Source organism: Hyperoodon ampullatus (genome assembly GCF_949752795.1).
Source record: "Hyperoodon ampullatus genome assembly, chromosome: 13".
Classification (NCBI taxonomy): Eukaryota; Metazoa; Chordata; class Mammalia; order Artiodactyla; family Ziphiidae; genus Hyperoodon; species Hyperoodon ampullatus.
The window spans coordinates 6,841,133-6,864,409 of NC_136926.1; the positions used below are offsets into that span (position 1 = coordinate 6,841,133).

Below are 23,277 nucleotides of genomic sequence, written 5' to 3' on the forward strand. Positions count from 1 at the left end.
GTGGCACCTCCGTCTAAAATCACACAGCCGGGACTTCCATGGCGGTCCAGTGGTTAAGACCGGGCTTGCAATGCACAGGGGGGCAGATTCGATCCCTGGTCGGGGAGTTAGGATCCCACCTGCCATGAGGCACGGCCAAAACATTAAAAAAAATGAAATAAAATAAAATCACACAGCAATGTGGAGAAAGCCCACCAAAACTCATCTTATAACTCAGGGTGATGTCATTTTGAATCTTCCTCTAATTGTTATAAATAGAACTAAGATGATATCAATACAGTCAATTCTCATTATTTGCAGTAGTTATGTTCTATGAAGTCACCACGAACACAGAATTAGTGGATGCTGAGCCACTGTTCCTACAGGAAATATGGGTCTAGGTTCCTGTGAACCTCTGGTCACAACATTTTCATCAACCAGCAATATAAGCAGACCTCGGAGATACTGTGGTTTTGATTCCAGATCACAATAAAGCGAATATCGCAATAAAGCGAGTCACACGGATTTTTTGGTTTCCCAGTGCAGAGGTATGTTTACACTCTGCTGTAGTCTATTAACTGTGCAATAGCATTATGTCTAAAAAAAACAATGTATATACCTTAATTTAAAAATACTTTATTGCTGGGACTTCCCTGGCGGTCCAGTGGTGAGGACTTCGCGCTTCCACTGCAGGGGGCACGGGTTTGATCCCTGATCGGGGAACTACGATGCCACATGCCGTGTGGCACGGCCAAAAAATGAAAGGAAAAAAAAACTTTATTGCTAAAAAATGCTAACCATCGCCTGAGCCTTCAGTGCATCCTAGGAGTAACTTCAAAGATCACTGATCACAGATCACCATCACGAATATAATAAATAATGAAAAAGTTTGAAATATTGAGAGAATCACCAAAATGTGACGCAGAGACATGAAGTGAGCAAATACTGTTGGAAAAATGGCCCTGATAGACTTGCTCCACACAGGGTTGCCACCAACCTTCAGTTTGTAAAAAAAAAAAATGCAGTATCTGTGAAACGCAATAAAATGAGGTCTGCCTGTATATAACCTTCTTTATGTGTGTTTCCGTTTAAAGACACCTTATTTAACATTACTGTTGATTCACTAACATTGAACTCATGGCCAACAGCACCATCACTTACGTCTGAACGAAGCTTACGTAACACACGAGTTTTTTCTGCCAGGCACATCACAGCCATCCTGTTCTCTGAGCACTAGCCAGCGCTTCAGCACCTTCCTTGGGGACATTTTAAACAGCGAAATCACCCAAAAACCCCACAAAAATTAGAAAACTGTGATACTAAACAGATCACGATAAAGACACTTGTTTATAGCATTCAATGAAATAAGAAGGCAGTGCACGGCCTTGCCCGACCTCAGCTGGGTCCATGAGTGTTGGGTGACTCAAATTTTCCCCACTCTGTATGTGTCCTTAAATGACCATGAAAGCATCGAATACTGACTGGGAGTTACAACAATTTTGAGTGTGTCAGTGAATTTGCAAATATGGAATCCGTGAATAATGAGGATTGACAGTACTGATAAAAAAGCTACCTTCTCAAGGACATGTAAAAATTAAAGAGTCTCAGACATATACACACGCACATGCATGCACACCCACACTCACACACGCTCATGCTGGAAAGATACCTTTTGTATTTCTGAGAAAAAATACCACATTCTGGTTCAGAAATTCCTCAGGAACAGGAGTACGAAGCACATGGAGATATGTCTTTTCCACGATTTGCTTAACAGTTTTCTGAAACATGGGGAACAAAAAAGTCATGCAGAGATACAACCGTGCATCCAAATCACCTAATATTCACGTACACCTGAGCTCTCCACGCCACGCACTGCTGAACTCATCTCCCAGCAGACCACACACATGAGCTGAAATTCACCCAGATGCTGAACTCTAAGCCTGACTCTTTCACCAACTGGCCACTGCAGCTACACTTGAATAAAGTGACCTGGGAAATGTCCAGATGGAGCTTTTCTGAGCCACAAATTGCAAGAAACCTGTTCTGAATTCGAGTATTTTGTGGGGAGGCATATTCACAGAGCAGCTGAACCTAATTTCCTTTAGCACAGCTCAGGCCAAATGTTTACATCCTAACTTTATGCTCCCTCCCTGGGATTTGTGCAGTAAATGGTTAACTCAGCAGGCCTGGGTTGTCCAAACCCTGCACGTTCCAACGGTTCTCAAGACTAGCCCGGAACCAGCTCCTGGGTGATAACCTCTAAGCTTTTGGAACATCCCGGCTGATCTGAGCAGCTCTGTATACCTGGGGCCTTGGGTCATGCTGCAGAGTTTATACTAACAACATGATTTATGCTGAATGCCCGCTTTTGTTTGCCTGGGGCCCTGGGTCACACGGCATCCGTTTGTCCTCTGGGGCGGCCGGGGGGCACTGCAGACTAACTGTGGGCACTTCACACCTACAGGATTGACCCCCAGTAAAAACCCTGGACAACAAGGCTTGGGTGAGCCCCCTTGATTGGCACCATGTCCTACGTGTTGTCACACATGGCTCCTGCGAGAAGGAAGGCTGTCCTTGAAGCCCCACTTGGAAAGGACAACTTGTGCCTATTTTCCCCTGGACTCTGCCCTGTGTGCCTTGTTCTCTGTTGATACTAATCTGCGTCCTTTCACTGAAATAAACTATAACCATGAGTATAAAAGCCTTCCTGGGTCCTGTGAGTCATTGTGGCAAATCATTCAATCCGAGGGTGATCTCGGGGACCCCCAGACACAGGATTCTATCATCTCCACTCCAATACAATACGTTCCTTGTATGAGCTGTGTCGGTTACCCAGACTCATCTGAGGGCATGAAATTCCCATTACCCCACCCAAGAGGAGAAAGAGCCATGCGTACTTTGACATGGGGGTTCTCTACCCTCTCTTGGTCCATTTCTTCATCTTCTAGGCCGGTGGAAGGCTGAGGTACGGAATACGTTCTCAGCTGCAAATTCTTAGCTGCAAAAGATGATTCAATACGTGAGATGAAATACTTGGAAAATGAGGTTTCCTACCATCAAGACCAGACCTGCATCTCGGACAACAGCATATTTCATTCAATCGGCATGTTATCAAAAAGCTGAATGTACATTTTTTACAAACGAATCCTACTGAAGCCTTGACTTACATTATAATTAGGAGAGTTGTGCTGTAGTTTTGATGGGTCCTCAGTCGGAAATTTAACACGTGCATGTGTGCATGTGTGCGTGTGTGTGTGTGTGTTCCAGCTACAGGGTCTGATGAGTGACTTCTCTGAGACTCTTACTTAAAAGGGGGGTTTTATCCTCAGGATGAGACTTAGAGTTAACATGTTAGCATCCTACTCCTTTTTCACTATAAAACCTGAAACTGACGGGGGATGGAAAGAAAAGTAATCTAAATAAAATGAACGTATGTATGCCTTGCAAGTCTACGGTTATCGACGTGGACCTGGAAGCCTCACAGCCTGCCAGTCACAGCCCTGAGAGCTGCTGACGAAGCCTGCAGAGAAGGGAGAGCTTTCCCGAATTGTTTGGCTCTTCCTTCGAAAGGCACTGGACAAAGTCAGCACGACTTCGGAATCAAATCAACGTGTGGGGTCGGAATCCTCTCTGCAATGGGTTTTCTCATCCATAAACTGGGACAATAACATCTACTGGGTCAGACTCAGGAGGATTCGATTATAGGTTGGCTGAGTGTCAGGCACGCTGGCTGGCAGAGGAAGCTGGCTGGCAGAGGAAACAGTCTATGGCCGGGAGAAGCAGCATTATTACAGCAAGAGCAACAGCCTGGACTCAAAAATACACTGATGAGTATACTCAATGCCACCGAGCTGTATACTTAGAAATGGTTAAAATGGTATTTCATGTTACATGTGTTTTACCACGATAAAAAGAAAAGAGAAAAGAAAAGAAAAAAATACACTTGGAAGGAACGTTAATTTGCTGTGTCAGAGAAGAGTTTCCTGACCCTTTTCTCAAGCAGCCTCCTCTCTCCCAAGTCTTTCCTGATCACGGATGTATTGGTGCCAAAGCAGGAAGCCATCAGTAAACATGGCTGTGGCCCTCATGACCACCGTCTGTCTTATCAAAATCCAACCTAGACAAGTCTCAGTAAAAATGGATAGTCTGTATTTCTAAACTTGTAGTCCTCCCTCTCCCCTCCTCCAATCTTTACTAGGGAGGGGATTATGTTGTGGTTAAAAATAAGTTCTTCTGGGCTTCCCTGGTGGCGCAGTGGTTGAGAGTCCGCCTGCTGATGCAGGGGACACAGGTTTGTGCCCCAGTCCAGGAAGATCCCACATGCCGCGGAGCCGCTGGGCCCGTGAGCCATGGCCGCTGAGCCTGCGCGTCCAGAGCCTGTGCTCCGCAACGGGAGAGGCCACAACAGTGAGAGGCCCGCGTACCGCAAAAAAAAAAAAAAAAAAAAATCTTTTCTATTCTTATTATTGATTGTTTATTATTTCCGTCAACAGGTCATAGTGGAGAGGGTGGTCCCTGAATCCAATGACTGGTGTTGTTATGAGAGAAAGGAGGTGATTCAGACACACACACACACACACACACATACACACACACATACACGCACACGTATACACACACACAAATACACACAATCACACACATACATGCTGACACACACACATGCACACATACACTATATATAAAAACACACACATATATACACACATGTATACACATACATACACAAATACACACATGTATACACATACACACAAATACACATATACACATGTCTACACACATGTATACACATTCACACACAAATACACATACACATGTGTGCGTGCACACATGCACACATACATGCATATACACGTGCACACATACATGCATACACACATGCACGTGCACACACACACACACACACACACAGGGCAGACAGCCATGTGACAACAGAGGCATAGATTGCAGGGATGTGTCTACAAGCCAAGGAACATCAAGGAAGCCTACAGCCACCAGAAACTGGGAGAGGCCAGGAAGGATCCTCCCCCAGGGCCTGCCCACACCTTGATTTTGAACTTGTAGCCTCCGCAACTGCTTCCTTCAAGGCAGTGCCGTTCTACGCCACCCAGTCTGTGGTCCTTGGTCATGGCAGCCCCAGGCAGTTAATAATGAACCTGTTCTAAGCCACGCAGTCTGTGGCCCTTGGTCATGGCAGCCCCAGGCAGTTAATAAGGAACCTGTTCTAAGCCACACAGTCTGTGGCCCTTGGTCATGGCAGCCCCAGGCAGTTAATAAGGAACCTGTGCACACCCAGCACTTTCTCCTTGTACTTCCTACCAAGTCGCAGCTTCACAGAAGTAAAGAGCAGAAACTGATTCCCGTCTGGGCACGCGGACCCCTCCCCCCAGTGCCACTCACTCCCAATTCCAGACCTGATGCTCTATCCGCCGACTGGGTCTCTTCTCCCTCTTCTTCCTCCTCAGACGGGCCAGGAGTCTCGCCGTCTTTATAGCCACATAAAGCAAAAGCAAAAAAAAAAAAAACGTAATTGTTCCACTGCTGTCCTTGGCACTGAGGGTTGGTCCATGGTCCCGGGAGAGCCGTGCCTATTACAGTCGGCTAGAGGAGGTCAACGAGAAGACAGGACTGCTGCCCGACCCGCGAGCTGACCCTGGGCAATCAGAGGCCCCTTGCCCCTGCCCTGTCCTGGGGATGTCCACTCTGCCCACCATGCCCACCGTGGGAGCCGTTTCAAGAATGCACCTGGAGAGACCAGGTGTGGCTGAGACCGCCAGACAGTGTGGGTGCCTGAACCCCGGCAAGGCCTCTCTATAAACTCTTAGATGCCGGCGGGCAGGCAGTGATCTCGGCCAGCCACGCCCAAGACCACCACCTACTGATCCGGAGTGGCTGCCTCTTTCTCTGGTCTCTCCTTGCCCTCCGTGTATGGGGGTGGTTTGCGAACCAACACACAGTCCCACAGAAACATCCCAGTTACTGGAAACAGCCTTAAGGGACATGAAAGAAAGATTTGTGCAAATTCTCCATGAGATGAAGGACACAGGATGATCACATAGTTACAAGCACCCCAAAGAAATATAAATGACCATCAGGCATAAACAAAAGAGGCCCAACTCCACTAATTATGATACAAATGTACATGAGAACGAGGAAGGGCATCCACCTTTCATCTTTGGGGTTGGCAAAAATTTTAACGATAATACCCAATGTTGGCAAGGATGTTGGCAAACGGACACCTCATCACCGTTGCCAGGTGTGGACTGGGAGGGCCATTCTAGAGAGCCGTTTGGCAGGACCCATCCAAACTGTAAATGCACACACCCGCCAGACCCACAGTTCCACTTTTAGAAATCTCTCCTACAAAATACCGAAAGGGTACAAAGGTAGACGCACATTGTGACATTGTGTGTAAAATAAAATACTGTGGAAAGATAAATGTCCATTCATTAGGGAATGGAGAAATAAAATATGGTACATCTATAAAGTTACATAGATCTATAGGTACTGACGTGAAAAATTCTGCAAGATATCTTTGAGGGAGGACCAGTCACAACATACTATATAAAGAGTGATCTTATTTATGATCTCAGGAACTCTCTCTATATATCTACATATTATCATTATATACATACCATTATCTGGAAAGATATAAATGATGATAGATAGATAGATAGATAGATAGATAGATAGATAGATTGCTCTGAGAAAAGATCTGGCAGGATATACGCCAAACTACCACTAGTGGTTGCCTATAGGAACGGGAGCAAGGCTGAGGGAAGAGTGAAGGATTCTTTTTTCACTTTTTATTTTCTGTGTTTCTAAATTCTATGTTATGTGAATTTTTAAGAGAACATCTTCCAGTAATACTTACTGGAAGTAAGTATTAATTACTTAATACCGTGTAATTTTTAAATTACTGTGTAATTTTGCAATTTCTAAAAATTACTGTGTAAAAATGTAAGCAAGTTATCAAGTGATATGGACAGGATGATTCCATTTTATTATATCAAGAAACAACATATGCTTAGCTATTAGAACAGCATCTTGGACTAGCTACTGCTGGTCCAGACACCCCTCTTTCCTCAAGACCACCCTGCCAGCATCTGTCTCCGTTCAAATAATTTTTAACTAGGAGCAGAGAGAAGTCTTGACCAGGGGAGAGGCAGAAATAGAGAGAAAAGAGGGATGAAGGGACATGCATTGACCCCACTCCAGGTCCTCTGGACAAACCAGAGACCCCATAAAGGATCCAATAAAACTGTCCAAGGGTCTTTGTGAGTCTGCAGGCTTAATAAGCAGAGGGTGAGTGACAACTTGAAACCCGGAGCTGGGGAGGAGGTCCCGTCTCCCCACCTCCGTCCAGAACCCAACCCCCAACACTCAACACCATTCTAGTGCCCCCAGGAGCAGTAGCTTTGGGTTTCTGGGGACGGCATCCTCAGCAGGGAATACATTGCCATTCTCAAGATGTGATGACAGTGAGAAGACTCAGAAAAGGAGAGGAAGAACATTGGGGTGGGCTGAGGGGTGGGTTAGAGACAGACCAGAAACAGACATAGCGCTCGGGGGATTTCCGAGGACGCTTTGGAGGAATTAAGCAGGGAGACCCTCAGAAGTGAGACTAAAGTCTCCTTTCACATAGAACAGGGGCATCCTGCCAGGAAATACTGGGCTGAACATGTGGTCGTATACACAGCACAGAAAACAGCCACAAACTATTAACAGAAGCCCTCAGAGGTCACAAGAAGTCCAAGTTGCATTCATTTCTTAGGGTCTTGGTATATATATTTTTTTAAGTATACAAAATCAGGGTTACTGAAATATGGTACATGTAAAATAGTCAATCCTGTTAGTGTATCTTTGTATCCAGAATTTCACTTGGTGACCATGAGAGTCTAAATTCAAGGTCCTATTATAATGTAACATCCAGGTCCAAAGGTCTGCCGGGGAAGGGAGGTGGGGATAGAGTTAGATTCCAATGGGGATAGAGTTAGATTCCAAATGTTACAAGGGTCATCTCTCTGGGTGTCATTAGCAACTTGTTATTGTTTATTTATGGGCTTGGATTTTTCTACAGTGAATATGTGTATTATTTTGTGCAAAGAATGTACATTTAAAATAAATGTGCCGGGCTTCCCTGGTGGCGCAGTGGTTGAGAGTCCGCCTGCCGATGCAGGGGACACGGGTTTGTGTCCCGGTCCGGGAGGATCCCACATGCCGCAGAGCGGCTGGGCCCATGAGCCATGGCCGCTGAGCCTGTGCGTCCGGAGCCTGTGCTCCGCGACAGGAGAGGCCACAGCGGTGGGAGGCCCGCGTACTGCAAAAAATAATAATAATAAAATAAATGAATGAATGAATGAATGAATGTGCCTACGGCCTTTTAAGAAAAAAATAGTTCTGCCTGGCTCTGCCATCCCACCCTGTGAAAGGTCCCGTAGGGGATCCAGAAGTCTCGTGAAGATGTGACACTAGCACAGGAGACTGACATTGATGGGACACATCACACACACCCGGTCCATGACAGCTGCACTGATACTGGTGCTCCTACTGGGAGAGAACCTGTGTGTCTCTCAGTCTCCTTTCTGAGTGTCCCCTGCACTCTGTCCTGTCTCCCCATCCCCCCACCCCAGGCCGTCTCTGTGTCCCTGGTCTGGACCAGCCACCTCCACAGAAGCTTCTGGGCATCAGTCACTGCCATTATTTTTATTTAAGATGCTAAATTGTTCAACATAAACGTTTAAATCTACTGTAATTTTTTTTTAAACCTTGTTTTGGTGTTACTTTACAATAGCACGTCGGGCGCCTGGGAAGATAGGAAGGGACACTCTCCTCCACCTCGGGGAGACCCCGTCACCATCTGAGAGAGTGAGGATGAACTGACCCTCTCAGCTCCTGGGCCACTTCTCTATCCGTCTATGACAAGTCATTGGACAGCGACACATATTCTTCTGAGTCTTTACTATGACCTGTGTGGATGAGCTAGTTAACCCTCTCTGTGCCACAGCTTGCTCATCTGTAAAATGGGATAACAATACACCCACTTCATGGGATTAATAGCTGATATACGCGTTTGGAACTGTACCTGGCACAGAGTAAGCGCTAAGTGACTGTTTGCTGTGATTATTCATTCACGGTCTGACTTTCCAAGTGGGCTTGTCCAGTTCACCCAGTGGCTGGACTGTGCCTGCACACGGTGGGCGACAATAAGCATTTGCGGACTGCACGGGAGGCCAAGAGCGGGGTGGGCGGGGGTCTGCAGTCCCCGCGGTGGTGAGGCGGGGAACGGGGCAGGAGGGGGCACGGCGGGAGGGCGGCCGCAGGGCTCACCGATCTCCACCTCCACTTCCTCGGGCACCACCTTGCGGTAGAAGAAGAGAGTTGCGGCGCCCTCCTCGTCGCTGGTCTGGTTGAGGAAGTGCAGGATGAGGTCCTCGACCTCGCCGTCGTTGCGGTTCAGCAACTCCTCGAAGAGCTGGGGGTCTGTGATGCCGAAGGCGGCGTACACTCGGTCGCGCATCCACAGCACCCGTAGGTCGTCCATGGCGCCGCAGAGCCGGCAGCACCGGGTTCTGGGAGTGGAGCGCGGGGCGGGCGTCTGTGGTAAAGGCACCCCTAGCAACAGGCGCCCCGGCAACGGCCGCCGCGGGCACGGGGCCCCACGGTCCGCGGGCGCCCCTGCACCCGGGTCCCGCGCTCTCAGAAGCGTGAAGCGGGACCCGGGAGGGTGGCGCGGAGACCCCTGGGGAGGGACTGCGGCGCCCCAGCCTGCGCGCGGAGGAGGGCCAGGGCTCTTCCCCCGGATGGGCGCCCCCTTCCGCCTGGGAGGACCGAGATGAGCCGGACGGCCGCACGCAAGCCCCTGGGACGGAAAGACGTGTAGGAAGGCAGCCGACTGCAGACCTGGAGGTGCGCCAGGAGCTTTGTAAGTGCTGCATGCGGGCCTCCTGTGATTCTTAACCGCCACCGCGTCTGGGACTGTCCTGCCCGCTTTGTCGATAAGAAAACAGTGGCAAGATACGTGACAGACAAGGTCACGGTATCTCGGAGGTGGAAGAGGCAAAGTTGGACGCGAGGCAAAAGGACTATAGTCTGAGCCCTCGGGTCGCTATGGATCAAAGGGCGTCAGAAGAGCAAATACACAGCGAAGACTCCCAAAAAGGGGCCAGCTCCTTCTGGTGTACCAGGATCAGGCAAGGGGGAGCCCCAAGAAGGGACACTGGCTACAGAGTAGGAGAAGCCGAGCTCTTCAGCTCTGTAGCCAATCCAAAGCATAATAAAGCAAAACACCCACGTTTCAAAAATAGAGAGAAATTTATTTTTCATTATTAAAGGGAAGTTCAATACTGATGGGAAGATGCAAATGTGTCCGTTCATACATCTGTGGATCTTTAACTTGTTCAGTTGTTTTCCCTCATGAGCCCCTAGATTACTGGGCTGACCCTAAGAACCTAGCCTTCTTATTGGATTTTCCCATCAAGGAACAGGTGGAATGTTCTAAGTATTTCTTAAAATTCTAAACCAAAGTTCAGCATCATTGGCCTGGCTGTTGGAAAACTACTACTCCGAACTGTCTTATTTTCATCATCTTGAATTAAGATTTCTTAATAACCTTGCTGGAGATATACCAGATGGCATGCAAGCAAACCTGGCTTTAAATTTTTAATAAAGTTGTTTTTTAATGCAGACTGCAGAACAGTTGAAGTTATTTTTATTTCTGTTTTCCAAAATGAATCAGGCCCTAAAGTGTCTGAATTTTTAATTCATAAACATAAGAGTTACCTATCCTACAGTCTACGCCTTATTAAACTGCTGCAGAATGAAAATTCAGATCAGAATGTTGTTATAAAATACCCATTCCAGAAATGAGGACGGAGTGGCACTCAGTGAAAGGCAATCCCCTCAAAGTCCTATAGCCACGATAAACTGCCAGGCCACAGGCTCAGCATAACCCCCATCAAACCCCCTTTGCACTCCTTAACTCAGCACAATCACATCACCACAAGGACCTTCTTTACCCTTGCAGGGCGAAATCAAACTCTATTTTACTGAAGAAATTCCCTGGATTTTTATTTTAGGATGAACACCTGAATGAAAACTGGAAGATGTGGCAGTAGTGACTTTTAGTGTTAGGAAAATAAACAGATTAACTTAGCATCATCCAGACAACTGACCATTTTTCCTCTGGATGCTTGCTATCAAGGGAATGAAGTTATGTCTTAAAAACCGTATACATAATAGTTCTACCAAACAGCTTAACAAACAAAACAGAGCAACTGCTCTGGTAACATGACACTGGAACCAGCAGCTTTATATTAAGAAAGAAAATTGACCTTGGTGCCTAAAAGACACCATCAAACTGTAATTCTAGAGAGTTCTTTCACAAAAATTAGGACTGACAATCCGTCTTTTATACCATCACGTTCTACAGTACTGCATAGGTTTCAGTCGAAAAGTGACTCTTCACCCTCTGTTCTATGCCCTGATAGAGGCGTTCACTGGAATTAAAAAGTGGCCCCCGTGACAACTGCCAATAGGGACAGAAAAGAATTCTAGCAGATCCTGTACATCTCTTGTTTACTAGTCAGTTAACTAGTCAGTTTACTAGTCAGTTAAAATGGTGGGTTTCCTAAGGATGAGTTAGTTACCATCTTGGAGTAAAATAATAAAAATAAGAACTTGTGAGGGACACATTTGAAACCCGGAAGGCATTATTCAGATTTCTTATTCACCCAAAAGAAGTGCCCAAGTGCCTTTCTGAAGAAACTTAACGCTGACAGCAGTATCATTTTTTTTTTTTTCTTTTTTATGGTATGCGGGCCTCTCACTGTTGTGGCCTCTCCCGTTGCGGAGCACAGGCTCCAGACGCGCCGGCTCAGCGGCCATGGCTTACGGGCCCAGCCGCTCCACAGCATGTGGGATCTTCCCGGACCGGGGCACGAACCCGTGTGCCCTGCATCGGCAGGCGGACTCTCAACCACTGCGCTACCAGGGAAGCCCAGCAGTATCACTTTTAAGAGTTTCATCAGCATCGTTTTATGTTTGATATTATGAGGGACAGCATCTCATATGAGAGGAGTAGCATGGAATCTTTACCACAATTTAAAAGGTTCAGGGCTTCCCTGGTGGCGCAGTGGTTGAGAGTCCGCCTGCTGATGCAGAGGACATGGGTTCATGCCCCAATCCGGGAAGATCCCACGTGCCGCGGAGTGGCTGGGCCCGTGAGCCATGGCCACTGAGCCTGCGCGTCCGGAGCCTGTGCTCCGCAACGGGAGAGGCCACAACAGTGAGAGGCCCACGTACCGCAAAAAAAAAAAAAAAAAAAGGTTTAATGTCAGAGTCACAGTTATGTCATGATGTTCAATTCATGCCTCTCAGCAAATAGGCCTTGAAATTACCTGAAAAGATAAGCTTAAATTCAGGGCTACCATGATCTTAACTTGTAATGAAAACCCCAAACTCTCTACCACCAGGCAAGGTGAAGGAGACAAGCGGGCCTCTTCATGTGAGTTACTCAAAATGTTAAGAAAGCAAAAATACTGCAGGTTTCTTTTTGAAAGTAATTGTCTAAAATCAGTTACAGTAAAATATGAAAAATGAACATAATTTACAAGAATACAGGACAGATCAAAATGTTCAACAGGACTGACTCAAATGTCAAGTGAAAAAATGAATTTAATCTGAAGATTATATATTAATGGCTTAGTAAGAATTGGTTTTCAACTGATCTAAATAGTTTTCAAAAGTTTAACTCTAAATGCCTTTATTAGACATTTATTTCAAGTTAGTCTGAAAGTGAATCATTATAATTATACTCTTCTCAAGGATAGGTGCAACCTCTTCATGGTAAAATATCTTAATTTATATTTTATTATAAAAATATACAAAATACTACTTTTTACCTTTCCTTCACTCAGTATAAACCCCTTTTGGTTCAGAAACATCAGCCAAGCTAGTCATATCCATATTACATCTTCTATAGTCACACTGGATTTTAAGGCTCAGTACACAGTTTATCTTCCCAAACATACAATTGTCATAATTGGTTTTATGTAAGGATAACAGGATAAGAGTCTTTAAAAAAATATACAAGTGGGATAACCATTTGTTGTATGTTATTTTATCCCATCTTCTCCAATTATTAAAACAAGACAAAATCGTAGAAACAATTCTACTTGTAATTCTAGATAGCATACGATAAAAAAAGTTTGCATACTTTTAACCAAGCAAAATAAATGTGAATCTTTTGATTAACCATCATTAAATTTTTTTAAAAACTACTTAACTTCAGCTGTTGGAAAATATTACCTGACAATTTCAGGTGACAGAATAACTCTAGTTTTTTTTAAAATAAGTTGAAAAGGAATCAAGTATTTAAGACCATTTTCAATTAGCCATTCAAAATTGGCTTCTCTCCCCAAAGCATATATTTTTTAAAATAACTTTAACATAACTTTTGGCATTAACTTATATTTGCTCATCATAAAAACTGAAAGAAATTTATATATCTGAAATTGAGAAACTTTACAAAATTATTTAACGTATGAGGAAGAGGTATATCTTACAGAATCATCTGGCTATCTCATAAGGCAGTTAATGAAGATGGAATTTTTCCTATCGTCAATATAACATAAGGAAATTCTACAACATGATAATTCTCCTTAAATCTGAAAGCTTGTTGGATACGGCAATATGGTCATGCCATGTCGTCACTAAACTTTGAAGAAAGTAATCTGAGTGAGAAAGGAACAAATTTGGTGCCTGCACCAACGTAGAATTTGTTCTGAAATTCTACCCTAAAAACAAAAACAAAAACATGTATTAATGAAAGATTCTGAATAACACTTGCTACATTTCTTAAAACAACATTTATAAGTTAAAAAAGAAAAAAGTTCCTGTGCTTCTGAAGTTGCTTCATTCCATACATGCTCTTGGCACAAATACTTTTACTTAGATAAAATACACACACACATCAGCCCTTTGTTGGCTTTCTCATGAAGAAAACGCTGACACCTCACATCACCTCCCACCCTATGGACATACACATGAGTATTAGGAACCTCTCTCTCCTCAGTAACTGGATACACAGACAAGTAATCTGATATACACTGTAAAACATTAAGAAATATGGTTTACAATAAGATAAAGCAACCTGTCAGACCCAAAGTGAATCAAAAGTATGAAATACACAAAATTATTCAGCAAGCGTAAACTTGCTTTTATGTGTCGGTGACAAAAGCTCAGAAACAAAATACAATTTTAACTCAGGGGATCGGAATACAGATCCCAATCCCAGGAAGGGGAGAACTAGCCTAAATAATATATGTATACATATACATATCACTGGAACTGTTACACGTAGATGTATGTACTGGGGGAGTAGGGTGTTAGATTTTTGTTAAGTAACAGTTCCAAAGCTAAATTCCAAACTCACCAGTGGAGGCGGATGGCGTGAAGAAATGCAGAAAGCCCTTCCATGATCAAAAGGATGAAAATGGTCAAAACTGCAAAGAGAGCAATGACCGGGAGAAGCAGCAAGACCCCGTAGGTCGTGTCTACGCGGAGGCCGACCCGCATCAGCATGGCCCACAGCACGTCAGATAGCTCTGCAGGACAAGCATTTTGCAGAGTTAACTTCTGTTCACCTTCAGTGAGTCACTTCGATTAGCTAGTTAGACTGGGTTTCCTTCTGAAACAGTTTTGAATTGTTATCCCTAAAATAAATACACACCCATATAAGATAGACGTAATCGGCTTCCCACGTAAAAGTTAACCAGCAACTTGATCATCTCAAACACGGAGGAAGACTTGACATTCCAGAGAAATCAGAGGCCTGCCTGCCTGCCAATGAGAGATCCTGACCCAAATAGGGGTCCGGCTGGCTCTGTCCCAACACAGCACTGGGCCAGGCAGCGGGAAGCCGGGCGTCAGTCCTGACTCAGCTACTCACTGACCAGGTGGGTGACCCTGCGCCAGCACCAACCCTCACTGGGCTTCATCCTCCTCCTCTGTAATGTGAAGACGATGGACCCCCTCCAGCCAGCAAGTTCTAGACCTGCGGCTATGCTTACAAAAATATCAATGTAACAAAAACCTCTATCATCTAGTCGTTTTCCCAAGTACAGTCTTTGCACAGTAATGCAGGAGCTGAACAATGACCGTCCAAAGCATCCTTAATGGTCACTGGGAAAAATTACAACTGTTCTGGGACCTTTCAAAATTTTTGTCAAAACATTTAAAACTCTCTTACTGTTGGTTATAAATGCACAGAGAAATGGAAAAAAAGAGTAAATCTATTCTTAAAACATTAGAAACATTGAGCATTCAATTGCTGGGGGGGGGTTGGTAAGAAGAACTTATCAAGGGTGGTTTGAACAGCCTTCTTCTCATGTGACTTGGGCTTGCTAGGCACCTTGACACGGAGTGAGCATCTTCTCTAATACCTGGCATCCTACTTGGCTGTCCGACTCTCTTCTGAGTTTGGATCAGCTTCTAACACAGTATGCTTTGCACCTTCAATGTCCTGAAATACCTCCTGGAGTTCCTGTGGCACCACTTCTGGGACACCTGCATCTTCACTGTGTACATCACCAAGTTCCTCTGGCTGCAGATTTCGCCTCTCGAATGGCACCAGTGCCACCACTCCCATGTCAGCTCTTTCCCCTAAACTCCAGTGACATTCCGTCTGCATTTCACTTCCAGCACATCACTGTTTCTTCCTCTGCTGCACTTTTTCATCTCTGTTGGCCAATTCCCTCGGTTCAGCGATCCGTTTTTAAATGCCATGTGGGTTTACCGCCGGCCCACAAGGAGCCAGCACCACCGTGCGCCTTGCTGTCTGCGCGTGAACTGAGCAGCGGGTGCGCAGGGACCAACCGCAACAGACTCCGAGAGAAGGGATGCAGCTGGTCTCTGATCGTGATGCGCGTCTGTGCTATTTACATAGTGACTTGAGGGCTGAAGGGCCAGCAGTGAAGCCTGCACTTTGTACCCGTACACACAATTTTTACTGTAGTAACTGAAATTTCAACCATGTTCTTGGGGACTGCTGAGACTTAACTAAACGCAGGTAACTGAAATCCACGCAACAAAACTATTAATCAGCATTGTTTTAGGACTTGCTTGACAAAACTAGACATTCACTTGGTAAGGCAGCATGAATACAATAACAGTAATAACAAAAACAATAATGGTCAGAGCAGAGGGAGCAAAATGCCTACGCCAGATGTTCCCAAGCCTTCTCGGTCCTTGAAGCCCCTCGTGTGTCCCAGTGATTTATTTCACAGCACCCTGAGACCAAAAGAAATAACCAGGAGACCAGTGCAGTAGTCAAGTCCAAACAACTTAACAAGTCCCTGTTCACACAGTATCCGAAAAATGGTGCCCTTTCCCTCAAAATTTTTCAATGTCCCACGGTGCCCCCATGAGTTAACCGAGGCGCTGCGGGGTGTCTCGACACGGAGTTTGGGAGCTACAGGTCTAAGCAAAACTTACGTGCGTGAGCCAAACTGAGTGCCCAGAGCCTCAGGTACGAAGCGGTGTTGGAGATGCATCCCAGACAGTACTCGATGGAATGAATTACTTGAGTCATTAATACTTCTCCAAAATTAAACTGAGAGAGATGACACAACATGTGTTAGACTCCACCCGTGACATGCTTACTTCCACAAGCTACAAGTCTGCTCCGCTTTCAGGATGACAGTGAAAGGACTGGCTTCTGGAATACGGGTGAGGATGTGCTGGCGTGTGAGGAACAGAGCTCTGCTCACAACTCCACCACTAACCAGCTCCCCGACCCACAGAGCTCCCGCCCCCTTGTCCCCAGGCCGCGGTCCTGCACGTAAGGCGAGGGTGGCTGGACCAGAACTGTGATGGCACAATGCCCACGGCCCTCAGGCAGCCCAGCGAGGTTCTTGAGGTACGCTTAGTAATTACAAAACGTGTAATGAGAAACAGACATCTACCAACCACAAGATGAGGAGACTGTGAACGCGTGTGTGTGTGTTTAATAGATAAGGGCATCTTAATACAAGTATGACAAGGGGAAATTATAAAAGAGTCCCTGATAGTGAAAAGGCTGCAGAACACTGAGCAGGATGGCTCCCACATTGTTTCCAGCTCCGCTTTTTGTTTTTTTATGATCTTAAAAACTTAATTATTAATTGTCCCAAATTAAAACACTAAATTACATAATAATTATAAAAGGTTGACTGTAAGAAATTGTTTAGTCCTCATCGGACAGCCAAAAAAGTTTCCAAGAAAATAAAGCAGACCAGAGTAACAGACGTGCTCTGTTCTGTCTGCCAGGACTGTGCTTCCCTTCTTTGGGAGGAACTGCTTCTTCTGCCATCTAACCCTGTATCGCATAGTTGTTACGGGCTGAATTGTGTTCCCCCCAAAATTTCTCTGTTGAAGCCCTAATCCCCAGCGTGACTGTGTTTGGGTATGGGGCCTTTAAGGAGGTAAGTAAGGTTAAATGAAGTCATAAGGGTGGGGCCTGACCCAATAGGACTGGTGTCCTTATAAGAAGAGGAAGAGACACCAGAGAGGCACGCACAGCGAAAAGGCCATGTGGAGACACAGCGAGAAAGCGGCTGTCCACAAGCTTGGGAGAGAGGCCCCAGGAGAAACCAACCTGGCCAACATCTTGACCTTGGACTTCCAGCCTCCAGAACCATGGGAAATACATTTCTGTAGCTAAAGCCCCTGAGTCTGTGGTCATGGTAGCCCATGCAGACTACTGCAGCAGTCACTGGTCTAGGGATGGCGAGTGACCCCAGCCAGGCCAATCACAGCACTTCCCTGGGATTTTTCCTCATGGTAACAAGCAGGGAAGTGCGCTTTTCTCTGACTGAAGAAAATAAGCCCAGTGCTCACTGTGGCCACGGTTCCAACACCAAGGGGCCAACTGGCTTCAGAATATGAAGCAAACTTGCCAAGAAAAATGCTGGGATTGAAGATCCAAAGCCCCACCCTCCGGAGGCCCACTCTGCCCCGTCCTGATGTGGGCCAGCAGATTCCCCTTGAAGCCAGTGTGAATAGGGTCTCTCTCTTACAACTATGGGCAAGTTCTAATGAAGATGAGAGTCTTCTCAAAGCAATGTTCACGGCACCTTAAGTCACTCAGCATCACAACTTGTAACGTTAACACTATAAGTCCCACTGTAAGACTGAAACTCACAAAATGTTAACCCAGAATCATTATATTATGATGACAATTGTATGACCAGAACAGCATGCGGAAAGCTTTGAGTAACGGTTGTTTTGCTTTGAATTTTGTTTTCTAAGATGATTCTTATCACTCTCATAATGACGATCATCTCTGTGCAAGCCTGGCTCCTTACCTAACATCACCAACAGTAACTGAAAAGGTTACCTCTTCACACGTCAATTCTCTACATCCATCTTCCATTTGGTTGTTTCCCTCTTCTATGTCTTGGCTTCCCAGCAAAGAAACTTCTTCCTCGCTATCTTTCCTTACAAGTGTGTAACCACTCTAAAAAAACAACCCAAAGAATACAGAGTCAGTGCCTTTAAAATCACAAGGTTGTGACAAAATCAAAGTTAGCGCCCCTTCAATTCTTTTAAAGATTCAGTTCTTTAGGGAAAAAAAAAAAAAGTCCTTTAAAAGAAAATGAGCATATCATACCCACTAGGATGGCTATTGTAAATAAATAAATAAATAAATAAATAAAATAAATAAGTGTTGATTAGGGTATGGAGGAACTGGAACTCTTGTGCATTGCTGGTGGGAACATAAAATGGTGCAGCCACTGTGGAACGTTTGGTGGTTCCCAAAATATTAAACAAAGAATTACCATTTCTAGGTATATACCCAAAAGAACTGAAAGCAAGGACTCCAACAGATATTTATACACCCATGTTCTTAGGAGCATTATTCACAGTAGCTGAAAGGTGAAAACCCAAGTGCCCATTCATGGATGAACTGATAAGCAAAATGTGGTCTATCCATATAATGGAATATTACTCAGCCTTAAAAAGGAAGGAAATTCTGACACAAGCTACAACATGGAGGAATCTTGAGGACATTAGGCTAAGTGAAATAAGCCAGTCATAAAAGCAGAAACATTATATGATTCCACTTATATAAGGTACCTAAAGTAGTCAAATTCATAGAGACAGAAAGTAGAAGGGTGGGTGCCGGGGGCTGGGTCGAGGGGAAATGGGGAGTTAATATTAATGAGTAAAGAGTCTCAGCTCGGGAAGACGAAAAAGTTCTGGAGACAGATGGTGGGGATGGCTGCACAACGTGAATGCACGTAATGCCACTGAATGTGCACCTAAAAACGGTTAAGATGGAAAATGTATGTCATGTATATTTTACCACAATTTATAAAAAATAAAATAAAATGAGAAACTAGACACACAAGAAAACAGTCTGGAAAGAAACTCAACAAATGGTTCACACTGGTTATAACTGGGTAGGAGAACTTAAGGGCACTATTTTCTATATTTTCCACATTTCCTTTAGTTATGTAATTTAAATTAAAAAAAAAAAAAAACCTTGAAAAATCAAGAGGCAAGAATAAGGAACAAAAATGCTTTAATTATGGCAAGCAGTACTGAGGGATTCGGTTCCATCTCCTGATAGGTTTGTGGTTCATTACCAGAGGACCTGTTTCCCGTGCCCAGACACGGCAGGCTCTTTGCACTACGCTTCTGCAGAACAGGCAACGCGAAAGTTCTCGATAAAGGAAGCTTTGGCTTTTAAATCAGAGTCTGGGACCCCATGGAAGGCGTTTTCTTTACAAAACCTTTCACAACTAAAAACAGACTTTGCTCACCATTTACAAACCCACACTTACCCTACTGACCCCAAAGCAACTGCGCCCATGGTGAAGCCACAACAAGAAGAGTGGCTTTCCCAAGAAGAGCACAGGGACAGACAACGCTGTGATGACCAGAAGCAGCCTCTGGACGTGCTCCTGTTGGTGCAAAAGGGGGGGAAGCCGGTTAAAACGTGAAGATGTGCTAACAATGTCACTGGTGTACTTAAACTAGTGGAAACCAAGTAAAATGTCTCTTTATTGATTAACAAGGAACATAAAGTAAACACAAGCTAAATTACATTTGCCAGGGTGTCTTTTCCTTTCATTTCCTAAACTCACAGCTGATGTGCATGGCATCACACAAATGCACAGTTATAGAAAAGCCATTTTTGGAGAGGGCCAGCGTGCCGTGGTACAAGTGCCAGTTCTCTGAGGACCTGGCTTAGCCAGAGGCTGATTTTAAAGAAACTGGAAAAATGGATGGATGGACAGCCCTCAGGAACCCTCCAGTAATACATTCTCTTCCCACCAGTTTTCATGGCTACTGAGGGGCACCGAGTTTGGATTACACAGTCTGACCAGGGCCCCCGAGACAGCACTCAGAGCAGGATGGCACCCTCTTGGGATAACACACAGAGGAGCAGAAAGCCCCTCTGTGCCTGGGAGGCCTGTGGAAAGCACCTTTAATCATTCTACTGATGAAAACAAAAAGGCTATCAGGAGGACTTCCTTTGAGTTCTTCACAGTGGAAAACACAACTGCTTACCTGCCCTGGGTAAAGACCACCTGTGTCACTAGCCGGGAATAAAAACATGTTAATAAATTCAATCAGAATGCTAGGAGCGACTCTGGAGGTTTCTGCTGAATAAACCAGCCACTTATAGACAATCATAAATATAAGGTAGCCAAAGATGCAGAGCATGAAGAGAAGTTCTGGGATGGAAACCAGGTAAATGTTGAACTTCTTCCTGAAATGTCTAGGTAAAAAAAAAAAAAAAAAGGAATCGATCAACCCATGAACAACATTGGACTAAGAGAAAAAGCAAAGAGTAAATTAATCTTAAATTCTCTGTGACAAAGTCTATCTCAGCATAACATCATCTGTCTTACGATTCAGATGTAACCACGAAGAAAAGAGACGTGAGGACAGTAGAGATGACTAGTGCTTCACTGTCAGATCCAGCTAGAGAAAAAAGACGTAACTTCTTTCCCCTAATATACCAGCTCTAAGAAGCAAACAAAAGTTTTCTGATTTAGAAAATGAAAAAAAGATATGGCAAAAATCACCTCTGGAAATAAACATGAATGTACATGTTGCACGTCTCCCTCACTTGAACGTAAACTCCATGAGGGCGAAAACTTTCTTCTGTCCTCCTCACTGTTCAATCCCTGGTGCCTAGAACAGTGCGGGGCACCGTCTATGTGCTCAACAAATATTTGCTGAATCAATGAAGCTGCCAAAAACCTTATCATCAAAACAGAAATGGGGCTTCCCTGGTGGCGCAGTGGTTAAGAATCCGCCTGCCAATGCAGGGGACATGGGTTCAAACCCTTGTCTGGGAGGATCCCACATGCCACGGAGCAGCTAAGCCCGTGCGCCACAACTACTGAGCCTGCACTCTAGAGCCCACAAGCCACAACTACTGAGCCCACATACCACAACTACTGAAGCCCACGTGCCTAGAGCCTGTGCTCCACAACAAGAGAAGCCACCGCAATGAGAAGCCCGCGCACCGCAACAAAGAGTAGCCCCCACTCGCCACAACTAGAGAAAGCCCGCGTGCAGCAACAAAGACCCAACACGGCCAAAAATAAATAAATAAATTAAATTAAAAAAAAAAAAAAAACCAGAATCATAGGACTTCCCTGGTGGCTCAGTGGTTAAGAATCCACCTGCCAATGCAGGGGACACGGCTTCAAGCCCTGGTCCGGGAAGATCTCACATGTCACAGAGCAGCTAAACCCGTGCGCCACAACTACTGAGCCTGTGCTCTAGAGCCCAAGTCACATACTAAGCCCATGCGCCGCAACTACTGAAGCCTGCGTGCTGCAACTACTGAAGCCCGCACCGCCTAGAGCCCATGCCGCGCAACGAGAGAAGCCACCACAATGAGAAGCCCACACACCACAACGAAGAGTAGCCCCCCCTCGCCGCAACTAGAGAGAGCCCGCGTGCAGCAGCAAAGACCCAACGCAGCCAAAAATTTTTTAAAATAAAAATAAAAATAAATAAAAAACAGAATCATATTAATACAACAAACCACTATGCTGGCTACCTTTAAGATCCATGTAGTCTACCATCAAGAAGCAAAGTTTAAGAAATACCAAAAACTTGGCTTATAAATACTGGTTATAAAATAATCTGTACTTACAAGTGGTTAAATATTCCCAGAATGACTCCAAAAGTCATGTGAATAATTCCTAAAATCACAGACATTTTCATTTTGAAAGAGTTCAGAAAAGTGAGGCGATTTGTGGCCAAGTTCCAAATCTAAAGACAAAACAAAACCAAAAAAGAAAACTTTAACTTCCTTCAACTGCCTTAGGAGAAAAGTGCTGTTCCTTAAGGAAACTGTGGTCAGGTTTTTTCAAGTTTCCAATTATGTTAACAACATTAAATTTTACCAATTATGTTTAGAGATGAGAATGAACATTTAGGAGAGAGCTACCTCGGAGAGCTCAGATTAGGGAATGCTAGACTTTTGTCACTGAGTTTTTTTCACTACGGTATCACATCACTCCAAACCAATTTCGAGGTAGTTTCTAAGCTTTTCTTTTAAGGCTGAGATTCCTCGTGAAGACCCCTGGGTCTAGGGAAATGCTGCCTGGGCCTCGTAAGCAGCAGCCTGCTGAGCTGTGTTGGGGGCAGGACAGGGGCAACCCCGGCCCTGGCGCCACGGCTTCACTTTCCTTCTCCCACACTTTTTCCCTTTCAAACAACCACCTCAATAAGCACCGTGATAAGCCTAAGCTCCCTTTCCACTCTAAGATTCCGTACTATTTCTCTCTACATCAAAGGCTAAGAACACAATTCACTTGTACAAAGAAGAAATCGAAGAAACAGCGCACATTACGTGGCTCCGGGAGTGCCACTTCTCACTAGAGTAAAACAGGTCAGGAAGTTGGACAGACCATAGCCCCAGCTCGCTGTGGTCCTGTATTCGGGCACTGACCCTGGCTTCCCAAACGGACCGTCAGCTTCTTCTGTACAGCAGCCTGACTCAGAACACACGGTGAGCCTCTGGCATCCAGGCAGAAAACCCCAGAGTACCACCCCCTCGCGTAAAACCACCTGAACTGTGCTGAACAGTCTGAGAAACCGCTGTGACAGTTAAAGCGAGGTGGCACTGGGAATTCCCTGGAGGTCCAGTGGTTAGGACTCCGCGCTTCCACTGCTGAGGGCGCAGGTTCGATCCCTGGTCAGGGAACTAAGATCCCACAAGCGGCGCGGCATGGCCAAAAATTTTAAAAATTTTTAATTAAAAAATTAGGTGGCAGCACCGAG

General features: G+C 45.1%; 2 protein-coding genes across 2 annotated transcripts in view; both read right to left on the bottom strand.

Annotated features, from left to right (window-relative positions):
- DNAH10 (dynein axonemal heavy chain 10) overlaps positions 1-9,526 on the bottom strand; it is a gene marked incomplete at its 5' end in the record, with an annotated part of 152,217 nt that extends 142,691 nt beyond the window's left edge. Inside the window, 2 exons of the mRNA XM_079717271.1 lie at positions 1,649-1,757; positions 9,152-9,526. Coding sequence (XP_079573397.1) covers positions 1,649-1,757; positions 9,152-9,526 — 484 coding nt within the window. The remainder of the gene's footprint in view (positions 1-1,648; positions 1,758-9,151) is intronic.
- A 4,152-nt stretch (positions 9,527-13,678) lies between these two features.
- ATP6V0A2 (ATPase H+ transporting V0 subunit a2) overlaps positions 13,679-23,277 on the bottom strand; it is a gene marked incomplete at both ends in the record, with an annotated part of 35,523 nt that continues 25,924 nt past the window's right edge. Inside the window, 7 exons of the mRNA XM_079717711.1 lie at positions 13,679-13,778; positions 14,417-14,588; positions 16,477-16,594; positions 18,359-18,478; positions 19,809-19,928; positions 20,539-20,749; positions 22,145-22,263. Of these exons, the coding sequence (XP_079573837.1) occupies positions 13,679-13,778; positions 14,417-14,588; positions 16,477-16,594; positions 18,359-18,478; positions 19,809-19,928; positions 20,539-20,749; positions 22,145-22,263 (960 nt within the window). The remainder of the gene's footprint in view (positions 13,779-14,416; positions 14,589-16,476; positions 16,595-18,358; positions 18,479-19,808; positions 19,929-20,538; positions 20,750-22,144; positions 22,264-23,277) is intronic.